The sequence below is a fragment of the Lynx canadensis genome, chromosome B3, assembly GCF_007474595.2.
Source record: "Lynx canadensis isolate LIC74 chromosome B3, mLynCan4.pri.v2, whole genome shotgun sequence".
Taxonomy (NCBI): Eukaryota; Metazoa; Chordata; class Mammalia; order Carnivora; family Felidae; genus Lynx; species Lynx canadensis.
Genome location: NC_044308.2, coordinates 48,843,119 through 48,859,140, shown reverse-complemented (window position 1 = coordinate 48,859,140; position 16,022 = coordinate 48,843,119). Strand labels below are relative to the sequence as shown.

Sequence of the window (16,022 nt, the reverse complement as noted above, 5' to 3'; positions counted from 1 at the left end):
ATCAGACTCCACGCTGACAGTGTGGAACCTGCTTGGAATTCTCTCTCTCCTTTCTCTCTGCCCCTGCCATGTGTGCATGCTCCCCCTCTCCTTCTAAAACAAATAAACTTAAAACAATTATAAAAAAAAATAAAAAATAAAAGATAAGATAATAATGTTGATAAACCTTAGCCAGACTCATCAAGAAAAAAAAGGACTTAAATCAGAATGAAACAGAAGTTACAGTCAACACCATAGAAATATAAAGGATTATAAAAGTACTACAAAAAATTATATGCCAACAAATTTGACAACCTAGAAGAAATGGATAAATTGGAAACATGTACTCTTTCAAGACAATTAGAAAGAAATAGAAAATCTGAACAGACTGATTTCTATTAATGAAATTGAATCAGCAATCAAAAAACTCCTAACCACTAAAACTCCAGGATCAGATGGCTTTACAAACAAATTCTATAAAACTTTTACAGAAAAGTTAGTACTTATCCTCAAACTGTTCCCAAAAATTGAAGACAAAGGAACACTTCTAAGTTCATTCATTGTGAGGCCAGCATTACCCTGATAACAAAATTAGACAAAGACACTAAAAAAAGAGAAGGAGAAGAAAAATATTATGAGCCAATATTCCTAATGAATATAGATGCAAAAATCCTCAACAAAATATTAGCAAACTGAATTCAACAATACATTAAAAGTTATCATTTACCACAGTCAAGTGGAATTTATACCAGAGTTGCAAGGATCAATATAAGCAAATCAACATGATATATATACCACATTAACAAAATGAAGGTTAAAAAGCATTTGACAAGGGGCATCTAGTGGCTTAGTCAGTTAAGCATCTGTCTCTTAGTTTCAGCTCAGGTAATGATCCCACGGTTTCATGGGTTTGAGCCCTGCATCAGACTCTATGCTGGCAGCACAGAGCCTGCTTGGGACTCCCTCTCTCTCCCCCCCCCTCTCTGCCTCTCCTCCATTCACACTGTCTCTCTCTCAAGATAAATAAACTTTAAAAAAAAATTAAGAAAGCATTTGACAAAATTCAACATCCATTTAGGATAAAAACTCACAACAAAGTGGATACAGAAGGAACATACCTTAACCTAATAAAAGCCTTATGTGACAAACCCACAGCTAAAAGCTTTCAGCTTTTCATCTAAGATCAGGAACAAGACAAGCCTGTCCACTCTCACCACTGTTATTCCACATAGTACTGGAGGTCCTAGCCACAGCAATCAGACAAGAAAAAGAAATTGGTATGGAAGAGGTAAAACTCACTACTGCAGTTAATATACTACATATCAAAAACCATAAAGTCTACACACACACACACACACACACACACACACACAAACTATTAGGACTAATAAATGAATTCAGTAAAGTTATAGGATACAGAATTAATATATAGAAATCTGTTGTGTTTCTATACAAACTAGCAGAAAGAGAAATTAAGAAAACCATTCCATTTATAAATGCATTTTAAAAATACCTAGGAATAAATTTAACCAAGGAAGTGAAAGACCTGTACTCTTAAAACTATAAGACATTCATGAAAGAAACTGAAGATGACACAAGTAAATGGAAAGATATACCTTGTTCATGAATTGGAAAATTAATATTGTTAAAATGTCCATATTACCCAAAGCTATCTCATCAATGTGCCAATAGCATTTTTCTCAGAAATTAACCCTAAAATTTGTATGGAACCGCCAAAAAGCCCTGAGTAGCCAAAGCAATCTTGAGAAAGAACAAAGCAGTAAGTATCACACTCCCAGATTTCAAACTATACTACAAAGTTACGGTAATCAAAAAAGTATGGTACTGGCACCAAAATAAAAACATAGATCAATGGATCAGAACAGAGAGCCCAGTGCCTAGGTGGCTCACTTAGATTAAGCATCTGACTTGATTTCATCTCAGGTCATGATCTCACTGTCATGAAATTGAGCCCTGCATCAGGCTCTGCACTGGGCATGGAGCCTGCTTGAGATTCTCTCTCTCCCTCTCCCTTTGCCCCTCCCCCATTTTGTGTGCTCATGCTCTCTCTGAAAGAAAGAAAGAAAGAAAGAGAAAGAAAGAAAGAAAGAAAAAAGAAAAGAGAAAAGAAAAGAAAAAAGAAAAGAAAAGAAAAGAAAGAAAGAATAGAGAGCCCAGAAATAAACCCTCACTTCTGTGGTCAATTAATCTATGACAAAGCTAGGCAGGAATATACAATGGGTAAAAGACAGTCTCTTCAAAAAGTAGTGTTGGGAAAACTGGATGGTTACATGGAAAAGACTGAAACTCAACCATTTTTTTCAAACCATATACAAAAAAATAAAACAGATTAAAGACCTAAATGTAAGACCTTTAACCATAAAACTCCCAAAAGAAAACAGGTCATAAACTCTTGGATGTCAGTTTTAGCAATATATTTTTAGATCTGTCTCCCCAGGCAAGAGCAACAAAAGCAAAAATAAGCTATTGGGACTACCTGGAAATAAAAAGCTTTTTGCACATCAAAGGAAACCAACAAAATGTAGAGGCAACCTACTGAATGGGAGAAGATATTTTCAAATGATATATCTGGTCAGGGGTTAATATCCAAAATACATAAAGAATACTACAATTAAAAATCACATGAAAAAAATGGGCAGAAGACCTAAATAGACACTTTTCCAAAGAAGACCTATAGATGGCCAACAAACATGAAAATATGCTAAACATAACTAACCATCAGAGAAATGCAAATCAAAACTACAATGAGATATCACCTCACACTTCTCAGAATGGCTATATCAAATAGACAAAAAAATAAGTGCTGGCTTGGATTGGAGAAAAGGGATCCCTTATGCACTGTTGGCAGGAATGTAAATTGTTGCAGCCACTATGGAAAACAGTATGGAAGTTCCTCCAAAAATTAAAAATAGAAATACCATACATATAGTCCAGCAATTCCACATCTGGTATTTATCCAAAGAAAATGAAAACATTAATACACACTTCTATGTTTACTGCAGCATTATTTACAATAGGCAATATACAGAGGCGACCTAAGTATCCATCGATAGATTAATGGATAAAGAAGGTTTGGCACGTGCGTGTACACACACACACACACACACACACACACACACACACAGTGGAATATTACTTAGCCATAAAAAAGAATGAAATCTTGCCATTTACAACAACATGGATGGACCTAGAGGATATTAGTGAGGTAAGTCAGACAGACAATTACCATATTATTTCACTTAAAGTGGAATCTAAAAAACAAAACAAATGAACAAACTTAACAAACAGACTCACAAATACAGGGAACAAACTGATGGTTGCCAGATGGGAGGAGGGGTGATTGGATGGGAAAAAACATGTGAACGGGATTATGAGGTACAAAGTTCCATTTATAAAGTAAATAAGTCAGGAAGATATAAACTATAGCATTGGGAATATAGTCAGTAATGTAATAACTTTGTATAGTAACAGATGATAACTATATTTATTGTGGTAAGCATTTTATAATGTACATGTCAGATCACTATATTGTACACTTGAAACTAATAATACTGTGTATCAACTATACTTCAATTTTAAAAAGTAAATTAAAAAATATATATGGGCCTGATTTGGGCTTATATAACAGGGGAAGCAAATGCCAAGCAAAGGGAACAACATGAGCAAAAACACAGGCTGTAAAAGGGTTTTATCTTATCGTGGGCAGGTTGTCCATTCTGCCACACACTCTAGTGTTCTCACTTCTGTAGTGAGAAGAGAAGAATAAGGGATGAGTCAGAAATGGGACTCTGCCCTTCTGCAGAATTTAGACTTTATTCTGTAGGTTGTAAGAAACTATTGAATATTGAAGACTTTTGAAAAGCATGACATAACCAAATATGATTTAGAAAGAATTCTCTTGCAGTACCAGTATTTAGGATATAGTGAAAGGGGGAAAGCCAGAATTTCATCTAATTAAAAAACTAGTATCCATTCTTCCTATATAAAAAGGTTGTTGGGAGAATCAAATCAAATAAAATCGTTTCTGCATTAGACTCCTGATTGCAAGAATAGGCATTCAGTTAAGCATACCTATATGATGAGAGCTTTACTGTAAGGTTAAAAATAAAAATAAGGAAGGGGCGCCTGGGTGGCTCAGTCGGCGGCTCAGGTCATGATCTCGTAGTCCGCGAGTTCGAGCCCCGCGTCAGGCTCTGTGCTGACAGCTCAGAGCCTGGAGCCTGTTTCAGATTCTGTGTCTCCCTCTCTCTCTGACCCTCCCCTGTTCATGCTGTCTCTCCCTGTCTCAAAAATAAAATAAACATTAAAAGAAATTTTAAAAAAATAAAAATAAATAAAAATAAGGAAAAGAGGCACCTTGTAGCCAGGCGCAGAAGAAAATTATAGAATATCTCAGCCACATAAATGAAATGAATGAATTTTATAGAATCCAAGGCAGTTTTGAGGAAAAGTCTGTTCTGTTGTGTCTTTATAGCCTCGTCTGTGAATCTGTTTTGGTTGTCTAATTTTAAGCTTATAGCTAGTCTCCATTTCTGTCCTCACTACCAACTGTCCAACATTCTCTATACACATTCAGTTTGAGAAAATCTGATTAGGTCTGTTAAATGCATTATCCCTATTTGGACATAGTTTCACACTAGCCTGTCTTAGATTGCCTGGGTTCAGATGCCCTCCCCTGATTCAGTCAAGCAGGGAAGGTCACGTAGCACAGACGACTACTGCATAAGCATTCTTCCCTGGATAAGCATGACAGGTACTATTCCTGGCCTTAGAATATATGACATTTTGCAAACTTCTTTAAAAATGCAGTTATTACAGGGGTGCCTGGGTGGCTCGGTCGGTTAATTGTCCGACTTCGGCTCAGGTCATGATCTCACAGTTGGGGAGTTCGAGCCCCGCATCAGGCTCCTCATTGACAGTGCGGAGCCTGCTTGGGATTCTCTCTCTCTCTCCCTCTCAAAATAAATTAACTTTAAAATTTTTTTTAATAAAATAAAATGCAATTATTATAAATGAAAGATTTAATGATGGTGTGAGAATACCTAAGCATTGATTTTGGTAAAATGATAATAAAACGTCTCTCATTAGAATTCAGTGAGAATCTATATAAAACATATAGCACAGGGTCTCTTACAAAGTAAGTGCTCAGTAAGTGTTGCTGATGACAATGATGTTAATTAAGTAAAGGGATATTTGAGGGCAATACAAAGGAAGGAAGGAAGGAAGGAAGGAAGGAAGGAAGGAAGGAAAAGGAAAGGAAAGAAAGCTTGACGAAGGGGGGGAGGGGGGAGGAGAGGAGGAAAGGAAGGAGGGAGGGAGAGGGAAGAAGGAAGGAAGGAAAGAAAGAAAACAAGAACTATGAAAATATTCCTGACAAGTGACAGAACTTGATGTAAAATGATGGGAATGGGAAGGAAACAAAGTGGATGTGTGGGATGAGATGCTGCTATTTAAGGGAATCTAAAATTTTAAGACTGGGGCGCCTGGGTGGCGCAGTCGGTTGAGCGTCCGACTTCAGCCAGGTCACGATCCGCGGCCCGTGAGTTCGAGCCCCGCGTCGGGCTCTGGGCTGATGGCTCAGAGCCTGGAGCCTGTTTCTGATTCTGTGTCTCCCTCTCTCTCTGCCCCTCGCCCGTTCATGCTCTGTCTCTCTCTGTCCCAAAAATAAATAAACGTTGAAAAAAAAAATTTAAAATTTTAAGACTGAGAAACTGAGTGATACTATTAAATATTAGACACTGAACAGTTTTCAGAGAAGGTTTGGAGCTTATTTCAGACACTTTGATTTTGAATGCCAGTATAGATCTGTGTAGAAATACTCAGAAAAAAAAGTAAGACATACAAGTGTGAAAGTTTGGAGTGAGGTTAGGACTACAAGTGTACGTCCATCCGGGGATGCTGTTAGTAGTTTCACTACAGCAGAGGTTGCATTAGGATGTATGCAAAACAAACCAACCTATGAATATATTTTATTTCACCTGCACAGTGGCTTTTGTTTTGTTTTTTGAAGAAACTACTTGGAAACATTTTTAAATTGGGAGATCTTACATAAAATCTGGATTTCTGGTTTCTTTTGAAAAAATGAGAGGCCCAGCAACATTTTGGGCAAGGATTCCTTCGTGTATCAGAGCCTCCCCATGGTCTGCATCACTCATTTTTATTATTTATGTAGTCTCTGTAGGCACTTGAATTTGAAATCCCTGCTCTTATATCCTCACCAACATCAGAAATTTCTCTATAGCTACTTATTAGTTAATAGATATATAATGGTACCATAAAGTTGTTTTGTTTTCCCTGCTTTAAATTTTAAGCAGGGCTAAGTCTATTTCCATGTAATAATCTACTGTCTGTAGTCCTCATGATTAAATTATTAGTCTCCTTTAGCCAGTTATTGAGAGAAGTCCTAATAATAAAAATCCACATTTCTATCCATGCTCTTAAAGTTTGTATAGTAGGGTTTGTTTTTTTTAATCAATTATACATACATATTTTTCGTTTGGATAAAATTAGCAGCTTACTTTCAAAAGAAAATCATATGTACTCAGAAGCTCATCATTGCCTAAATAATCCTAATGTTTCCTTAAATGCATTTATTTTCTTTTTCTTAGAGAATGGTTTTATGTGACTTTCTTTTATCTCCTTAAGAGAGACTTGACCATTTTTCCATCAGGAAAGCAATTGGCAGAGTTGTATAGCTAAAAATTAGTATACCTTTCAGCAAACAAGACCAACATTAAGACAATGAATAGCTTCTTAATTTAAAAGACTAGAATTGGGATATCAGAGCTGGAAAAAACCTTAGATATTACCTCTTTGAATGGATAAGAAAAATTAAGAGTCAGAAGTATAAGTAACTTACCCAAGATCACACAGCTATTTATACCAAAAGGAAAATGCTATTATTTTTTTAAATGTTATATTACAGCATAAATTGTAGATCACTTCTAAACGTGTTTCCTATAACACATTTTCCTTGCTTATAGTGTCAAGTACTCATCCCTGGTGGCACTTGCCTTCATAATTCGTCCCACAGCTCTCATTCCATGGATACCTTTGGTCTTCAGACATTTCTGGCAAGAGCAGAAAAAGCTTGATCTTATTCTGTATCAGTTTTTACCTATAGGGTAAGTATGGCTACAATCCATCTATTAATTTTAATAACCTATAAATTATAGATTATGAACAAGATTTTACTTTTGTAGTCAATTATTATATCTTTTAATGTCAATGAGAATTGTCAGACTAAGGAAACAATATTTCCAAATTTATATTTTATATTTTTATATTTATGATTATGGTTAATAGTAATTAATTTGCTTCAGTGGGATTCTTTGCAATTTTTCTAATTTAGAACTTTTTATACTTCATTTCCTAAATGTTTCTTAAATACATTTTAGAAATACGTGATTCTTTTATATTTGTGTAAGGCTTTATAATTTATAATGTGTATTTAAGTATTATTTCATGATCACAATTCTTGGATCTAGACAATGTAGGTATTTTTAGTTTGTAGTAGAGGAAACAGACAAAATTAAAATGAGTTAGCTAGAGTCATTGGTTGGTAGCTGTGATAGAACTGGGATTGAAACCCATGTCTTCTGTGCTCAGTTCACCAGCATATATACTAAAGTTAGGGGGGCACCTGGGTGGCTCAGTCAGTTAAGCATCCAACTTCGGCTCAGTGCATGATCTCACAGTCAGGCTCTGTGCTGCCAGCTCAGAGCCTGGAGCCTGCTTTGGATTCTCTGTCTCTGTCTCTGTCTGCCCCTCCCCCACTCGCACTCTGTCTCTCTCTCTCCCTCTCTCTTTCTCAAAAATAAACAGTAAAAACAAAAAAGTTTATACTAAAATTGGAACAATACAAAGAAGATTAGTATGGCCCCTGTGCAAAAAAACAACCCGTTTCTTCTAATTTTGAGCTCCTAGGATCATACGTATCCCAAGTATCTAGTAGAGTATCCAAAACAATTATTTATTGAAAGGGCTGCATGCATTCTGACTCTTATGACAGTAATTTTTTTAATATACTAGTATTCACTCTGTCTATTTTTGGGTAGGAGTCAAAAAGGGCTAAATCATCTGGAAGCCAAGTTGCCACTGCTGTCATTTCTCAGATTAACATTGTTTTTAATGTATTATATTCATTCAGTAAATATTTGTTTAATCCTAGTATGTGCCAGGTACTGTCCCAGGTTCCAGAGATATAGCAACTTAACAAAGTCCCTGCCTTTATGAAATTTATATTGTAGTGGGAGAAGACCATTAAAAACATGAGTAATATATATTTGTCAATTGATAATACATGCTATAGGGAAAAATAACAAGAGATAAGCATAGAATGCTAGTGTAGGAGGGAAGCAGTTATTTTTTATAGGGTAAATGGGGAAGACCACCATGATAAGGTGACATTGGAGCCAAAACCTAAAGGAATTGAGATAATTAGATAAGGAAAGAATATTACAGGCAGAGACCAGCAAGTGCAAAGACCTTGACATAAGGGTGTATTTGGCATTTTTGAGGAACAGCAATGAGACTGAGCTAAAGGAAAGTGAGTTTGGAAGAACATGATAATAAGGTCAGAGAGACAGCAGAGGCTCAGATCATGTAGGCTTTTACACAGGGAGATGAAAAGCCTTTTTTCTCTCATCAGCAATACGATGTATAGTTTATTCATTCAACAAGTATTGATGTTTTGTATCAAGCATTTGATGATTCAAAAGTGAGGAAGATGCAGTGTCTGCTCCCAAGGTCAAAATTGGTGGGGGGGAAAGAGATATAACAATAATTCTTGACCAGCAATATAAAGTGTTCTAAGTAGTTATATAACAAAAATGTTATAGGAAAAAAGATAATAAAAAGCCTAATTCTGCTTGAAGGGGAAACATTATATAGGGAAACATTTATAAAGTAGGGGAAGTTTTAAGTAACATCAAACATGAACATGAGTTTGCCAGGTCTAGGGAATCAGCATGCTTCAAGTTGTAAAGGCCTGAAGGAGCCTATTCATATAGATCAAATACTTGTTTATTTTGAAGGGAAATATAGGAAAGAACAAATGAGATAATGTATATGAAAATACTTTGAAATTGTACAGTGCATGACAAATATGATTCACAGTCCTAATTAGTCTTACACTCTCAAGTATTGGTATATAGAGTTTGGCCCTAGCCAACAGCCTTTTATGTATTAAGGACACTTTATTTTTTTTAATGTTTTTTTAAGATTTATTTTGAGAGAGAGGGAGACAGAGAGAATCCCAACCAGGCTCCACTCTGTCATCGCAGAGCCTGACATGGGGCTCAAACTCACAAACTATGAGATTATGACCTAAGCCAATATCAAGAGTCAGACACTAAACCAACTGAGCCACCCAAGCGCCTCATGCATCCTTTCAAAATAACCAGTTGTAGCGTGCCTGGCAGGCTCTGTTGGTAGAGCATGAAATTTGATCTTAGGGTCATGAGTTCAAGCCCCACATTGGGGGTAGAGTTCACTTTAAAAAAAAAAAAAACAACACAAAATTCATCTAATCTAAACACTCCCACTTTGTAGATGAGGCAGTGGAGTTTCAGGGAAGAAAATGATACCTGCAAGCTCTTTTGGCTGATCAGGATCAGAACTGGGACTAGAACCAAAAACCTCTACACCTTGGGCTTTTTATTTTGAAAAAAAGAAAAAACAAGCAAACAAACAAACAAACAAAAAAACAGTTGCATATCCAGACAAGAATAGTATCTCTAAATATGGAGAAAAATCTTGCTTTAGTCTTGGGAAAATTTCTAATATGTATGGACCTACTTCTTTTTGCCTTTTACATGACCTTGAGAATTTGGGACATCATTTTGTCATTCATTCTGTAAAATCAAACATAATTCAGTTGTCTTTCAGCTGCCACATTGTCTCACCAACAATTAGCAAGACAAAACATAGTATGGGACATCATTATAGATCATGTAGACATTAAGGAGATAAAAGGATAATATGAACAACTTTTTGCTAATAAATTTGACAACTTAAATAAAATAGATGAATTCCTAGGAAAAAACAACTTACCAAAACTGGCAAAAGAGAAAATAGTAAATATGAATAGTACTATATATAATAAAGTGAATTTGCAATTAAGAACTTAAAGAAATGCCAGGCTCAGATGGCTTAACTGGTGAATGCTACCATATATTTAAGGAAGAAAAAACATTAATCCACACAAAATATTCCACAGAATAGAAGAAAAAAAAATTCCCAACTCCTTTAATGAAGATCCCATACCCTTGATCCCCAAATCTGACAAGGAACCTTGCAAGAAAAGTCAATTATAAATCAATCTCTCTCATGACTATGAATGCAAAAATCTAAACAAATCTTACCAAATTGAATCTACTGATATATTAAAAAGGAGAATGAATACATAACCAAGATTGGTTTTAGCCCAAGAATGTGAAGTAGGCTTAGTATTTGAAAATCAATCAGTATGAGTCATGACATTAACAGAATAAAGGAAAAAATTCATCTGACTATCTTAGTAGGCACAGAAAAGCCATATGATAAAATTAAAAGCCTATTCATGATGGGAGAGAAGGGAAGAACCATTAGAAAATGTGTAATACAAGGGGTCTTCATTAACATGACAAAGATTTCTATAAAATGTTACAGCAAAATCACACTAAGTCTTGAAGCACTGAAATCCTTTTTTCCGGAGACTGGAGACAATACATGTATGCTCATTATTTCCATTGCTGTTTAACAGTATATGTACTAGCTAGTGCTGTAAGGCAAGAAAAACAAATACTTGGAAAAAAAGAAGTAAAACTATATGGCATGACTGTATGTAGGAAATCCAAAAGAATCTAAACAATTAGTAAATAAATTCAGCATGCTCACTGGATACAAGGTCAATATATGAATACTGATTGCCATTTGTATACTAAAACTAGTGGGTAGTCTCAATGTATCTTGCTATAAAATATGTATTAATTACAAAAGATAATTTTACAGTAGAGAAACTTGACAGATACTTCCTTAATCAAGTGATCAAAGTTAAGGGGCCCAAGGCTGGCTCAATCGGTAGAACATGCAATTCTTGATCACAGGGTTGTGGGTTTGAGCCCCACACTGGGTGCAGAGATTACTTAAAAATAAAAAATCTTAAGTAAATAAATAAATAAATTTTTTGGAAGTGATCAAAGTTAACATTGCCAGTAATTGGAGAGGTCAGTATCATGAAACTCCTGATTAGAAGCAGAGAAAACACCTTGACCCTTCTGTGGTATTACTGCCATAATGCATAGCCTGAATCTAATCATGAGAAAGCATCAGGCAAACCCAAATTGACATACATTTTAGAAAATAAACTGACTTGTATTCTTCAAATATGCCAGTCATGAAAGATAAGGAAAGATTAAGTAAATATTCTAGATTAAAGGAGACTACAGACATACAACAAGTGAATACAAAAAATAATCAGGGTTTTCTTTTTCTTTGTATAAAGGACACTATTGGGCCAATTGGCAGAACCTGAACAAAGTGTAAATTAGATAGCCATAAAAATTTAATATTAATTTCTTGGTTCTCATTATTTGTGGTTTATGTAAGAGAATTTTCTTATTTTTAGGAAATACCACTAAAAGTATAGAGATGAAGGCGAATGATGTCTGCAACTTATTAAACAGTTCAGGAAAAAATGCATATTTAAAGAGAGGAAAGAAAAAGATAAAGCAAATATGTAAAATGTTAACTTTTGGGGAATCTAGGTGAAGTATATATGGGAATTCTTTATACTATTCTTGTAACTTTTCTCACTCAGAATTATGTCAAAATAAAAAAAGGAAAACTATAATTTACAGTGGCATCAAAAAACATCAGATTTCTATGAATAAAATAATGAAAGGTGTACAAGAACTCTACACAGGAAGTTATAAAACTTGGGGAGAAACTAATGAAGACCTAAATAAATGGAAGAGTATATATACTATCTTCATGGACAGAAGACTCAATATTTTAAAGATATCAGTTCTCTCCAAATTGTGATCTATATATTAAGTGCAATTCCAACTAAAGCCCAGTATGGGGTGTGTATGTGTATGAATCGATAAAGCTGATTTTAAATTTTTCAGTGGAATGCAAAATACCAATATTAGCTAAAAGAATCATAGAAAAAAAATGTTGGAAGACTTACACTAATAGATATTAAGACTTATTACAAAGTTATAGTAATTAAAATAACTTAGAATTATTGCAAGGTAAAACAAATAGACTGGTTGCACACAATAGTCCAGCAACAGGCCCAGACATATAGTCGCTCATTTATAACAACAGTGATAAGGCAGTAGAGAAAGGATAATTTTTTTCAATAAATATATAATTAGCTGGATATCCATTTGGGAAAAAATTAACTTTAACTCCTCTTCCCATAAGCAAATAAATGAATGAATAAATATCCAAAAGAATTATAGATCTTAACGTAAAGGTAAGAGAGTGGCACTTCTTCAGGATATGATAGAATATCTCCATGAACTTGAGGCAGGCAAAGATTTCCTAAATAGAATATAGTTAAGTATTAACTATAAAGGAGAAGATAAATACATTTGAATACATTAATATTTAAGACTTTTGTTCATCAGATTCACCACTGAGAGTGAAAAAGCAAGCCACAGACCAGAAGATATATGCAATACAAAAAACATCACCAAGAAAAAAATTCCAATCAATTATATACAGAACTTGTAAAAATCTGCAAGGTAGCAATAGAAAATTGATTAAAAGACCTGAACTTCAAAAGATAAAATTTAAGTGGCCAAGAAGTATAAAGATACTCACCTCATTAGTCATCAAAGAAATGTAAATTAAAACCATCATGACATGCTAGTGTACATCTACCCAAATGGTCTAAAAAGATACAGAGCCCTTACATATTCCTGTGGGAATATAAATTGATACAACCGCTTTGGAAAACTGTAAGAATTTATTAAGGCTGATTGCACCTAAACCCTAGGGTCCAGTAATTTCAATCCTAAGTATATACTCAGCAGAAATGTATATGGGAAACAAAAGTTGCATAAAAGAACATTCATAGCACTGTTCATAATAGTTAAAAAGGGAAGCATAGTGTTCATCAACAGAATACATACATTGTGGTATGTTATTCGTATTCAGTGGAATACTATATAGTATTGTAAATGAATGAGCTACTGAAATATACAAAAAACTGTGGCTTAATCTCATAAACATAATGATCGAAGGAAACTGGACATAGTACATATAGTGTGATTTCATTTTTGTAAAACTCAATAAAAGGCAAAACATCTACACTATCAGAAGTCAGGATAGTGGTTACCCTTGGGAAGAGAGTGGAGATTGGTTGGAAAGATGAAGAAGCCTTTCGAAGTGCTTCTAATGCTCCATATCCTGTAATCTATATGACAGTTACACAGCTGTGTTAATATAGTGATGATTCATGAAAGCTTATATTCATAGTGTACTTTTCTGTGTATATGTTTATGGTAGGCAGCCTCTGAGATGGCCCCCATTGATCCCATGCCCTTGATATTCATGTAGTTGTGTAATTCCCTTCCTTTGAGCATGTGCTGGACATTTTGACTCCATTCTGACAAGTAGAAATGTGGCAGAAGGGATGACACTTCCAACATTGGGTTATAAAAGGACTGTGGCATCCAGGTTGGTGCCCACCTTACTCTGTCTTGGCTGGCTCACCCTGAGGTGCCGATCTCCATATCAGGAGGTAGTCTTAAGAAAAAGGTCACATGTGGGAGACTGATCCCTGATCTCGACAGCCATGTGAGAGAGTGTGGAAGCAAATTTCCCCACCAGGACCAGTGAAGCTTTCAGATGAAACTGTAGCCCCAGCCAACATTTTGACAGTTCATGAAAGACTCTGACTCAGAGACACCAGCTAAGCTCCACTTGGATTCTTGACCCACAATACTGTAAGATAATAAATGTTCATAGTTTTAAGTTGCCAGGTTGTGGGGTAATTTTGTACAGCAATAGATAATACAGTGTTTATTAATTTAGAAACTTTCCTTAAATACAGCCACTGTCAGTGGAAGATCTTTCAACATGTATAAATCCACATTCAGTTGGCAAAATTGTAAAGCATTTTTAAAGTGACTTTTGATGCCAAGCATTTGCGAAGCCATATGCCAACATTGGATTTTCAGTAGGTTCAGAATATTAATCACTCTTCTGTTTTGTTTTTCAGATTTATCACTTTAAGTTTGTCTCTGATAATTGATCGGGTTTTTTTTGGTCAAGTAAGTAAAAACATATTAAACTAACAGCTATTTTTAATTTAACCATTTATTACACTAAAAACTCAACCTGACTTCTTAATCTGTGAATATTTGGGAACACAGGCAAATCACTTTTTTAAAATTTTATGGGATACATTAAAAAAAAAAAGCTATTGGCATATACCCTTCATTCAATTTGCTGTGCTTTCTATAAAACATAATTTTGTATTCCTAGTTGAAGTTAAAAGGAGTCGATTTTATGACATTTTTGTCAAGTTTGTACAATTAAGTCAGGTTTGTTAACAATAAAGGTTAACTTTTTAAATGATTTTAATTGACCCCAAGTTAATCATTCAGAATTCCAAATTAATCCAAATACTCTCTATTCTTCAAGCATTTTGTTTGACATTTTATTTTTTTAAATTTTTTTTTTTTCAACGTTTATTTATTTTTGGGACAGAGAGAGACAGAGCATGAACGGGGGAGGGGCAGAGAGAGAGGGAGACACAGAATCGGAAACAGGCTCCAGGCTCTGAGCCATCAGCCCAGAGCCCGACGCGGGGCTCGAACTCACGGACCGCGAGATCGTGACCTGGCTGAAGTCGGACGCTTAACCGACTGCGCCACCCAGGCGCCCCTTTGTTTGACATTTTAATGTCATGACTGTTGGTAATGGCCTTTGGTTGTTTTAAGTTCCCTGATTTTAAGTCACTTAGGGGCTCTGGAATCAAACGGTCACAGTTTGAAAGCTAGTGCCCTCATTATTACCTATGTGACCTTGGATAAGTTATGTACCTTTCTTGCCATATTATGTACCTTCCCTATCTGGAAATAACTGTGGTATCTGTCTCATAAGGCTGAAGAGTTAAATGAGATACTGCATGTAAAGACTTACTTACTTACAACAGTGCCTGGGAGAAATGACCACTTACTGTTAACTGCTGTTGTTGATGTTACTATCTTCTTTGTGCTTTAATTCAAATGGTAATGTTTTCAAAGCTTTATCTTAATAATGTGTGATATCATAAGGTACTAAAGTTTTGAATATCAGTAACACACATACTCATATAAAAACTATTTTTGAAGATCTTTATCTATTATTGCATGTAAAACTTATCAAAATACACATCAACATTTAATCATGCTTTCTTAAACTGCAGAAACTAGCTTATAAATCAAAAGAACACATTAAAACTTGGAATTTAAAAAAATGAATAAAGAATGATTTCATGTGGTCATTAGTCAAAATTATTAATATAAACTATCATCTTTTTTTTTTTAACTTCATTCCTGATTTAATGTCAAGATTCTGCCAAATTCTCTAATGCCAAAGATTCATACCTGGCACTAATACAATCCTATTTCTTTTTCCATCAACTATCCCAGTGGACCCTGGTTCAATATAATTTTTTGAAATTTAACGTGCTACAGAATTTGGGAACGTTTTATGGTTCTCATCCATGGCATTGGTACTTCAGTCAAGGATTTCCAGCTGTTTTGGGTACTCACTTACCATTCTTTATTCATGGCTGCTTTCTGGCCCCAAAGAGGTACCGAATACTTTTGGTAACTATACTGTGGACACTGCTAGTTTACAGGTAAGATTCTATTTGTGCAAATAATTAGACTTTTTTAATGCTACCAAGAAATTAACTAAATTCTTCAAAAAGTAAACTGTTTGTCTTCTGGAGATGTATTAACTCTTATGATTCGTTAGTGATATTATTTAGCAGACAGAAAAGATAATAATTATGCTGATGCTCAGAATGAATACTT

At 34.9% G+C, this 16,022-nt stretch overlaps 1 protein-coding gene across 1 annotated transcript in view; it reads left to right on the top strand.

Moving 5' to 3' along the window:
- The window catches only part of PIGB (phosphatidylinositol glycan anchor biosynthesis class B), a 40,515-nt gene that overhangs the window by 14,525 nt on the left and 9,968 nt on the right, over positions 1-16,022 (top strand). Inside the window, 3 exon segments of the mRNA XM_030318135.1 lie at positions 6,984-7,124; positions 14,216-14,267; positions 15,633-15,844. Coding sequence (XP_030173995.1) covers positions 6,984-7,124; positions 14,216-14,267; positions 15,633-15,844 — 405 coding nt within the window.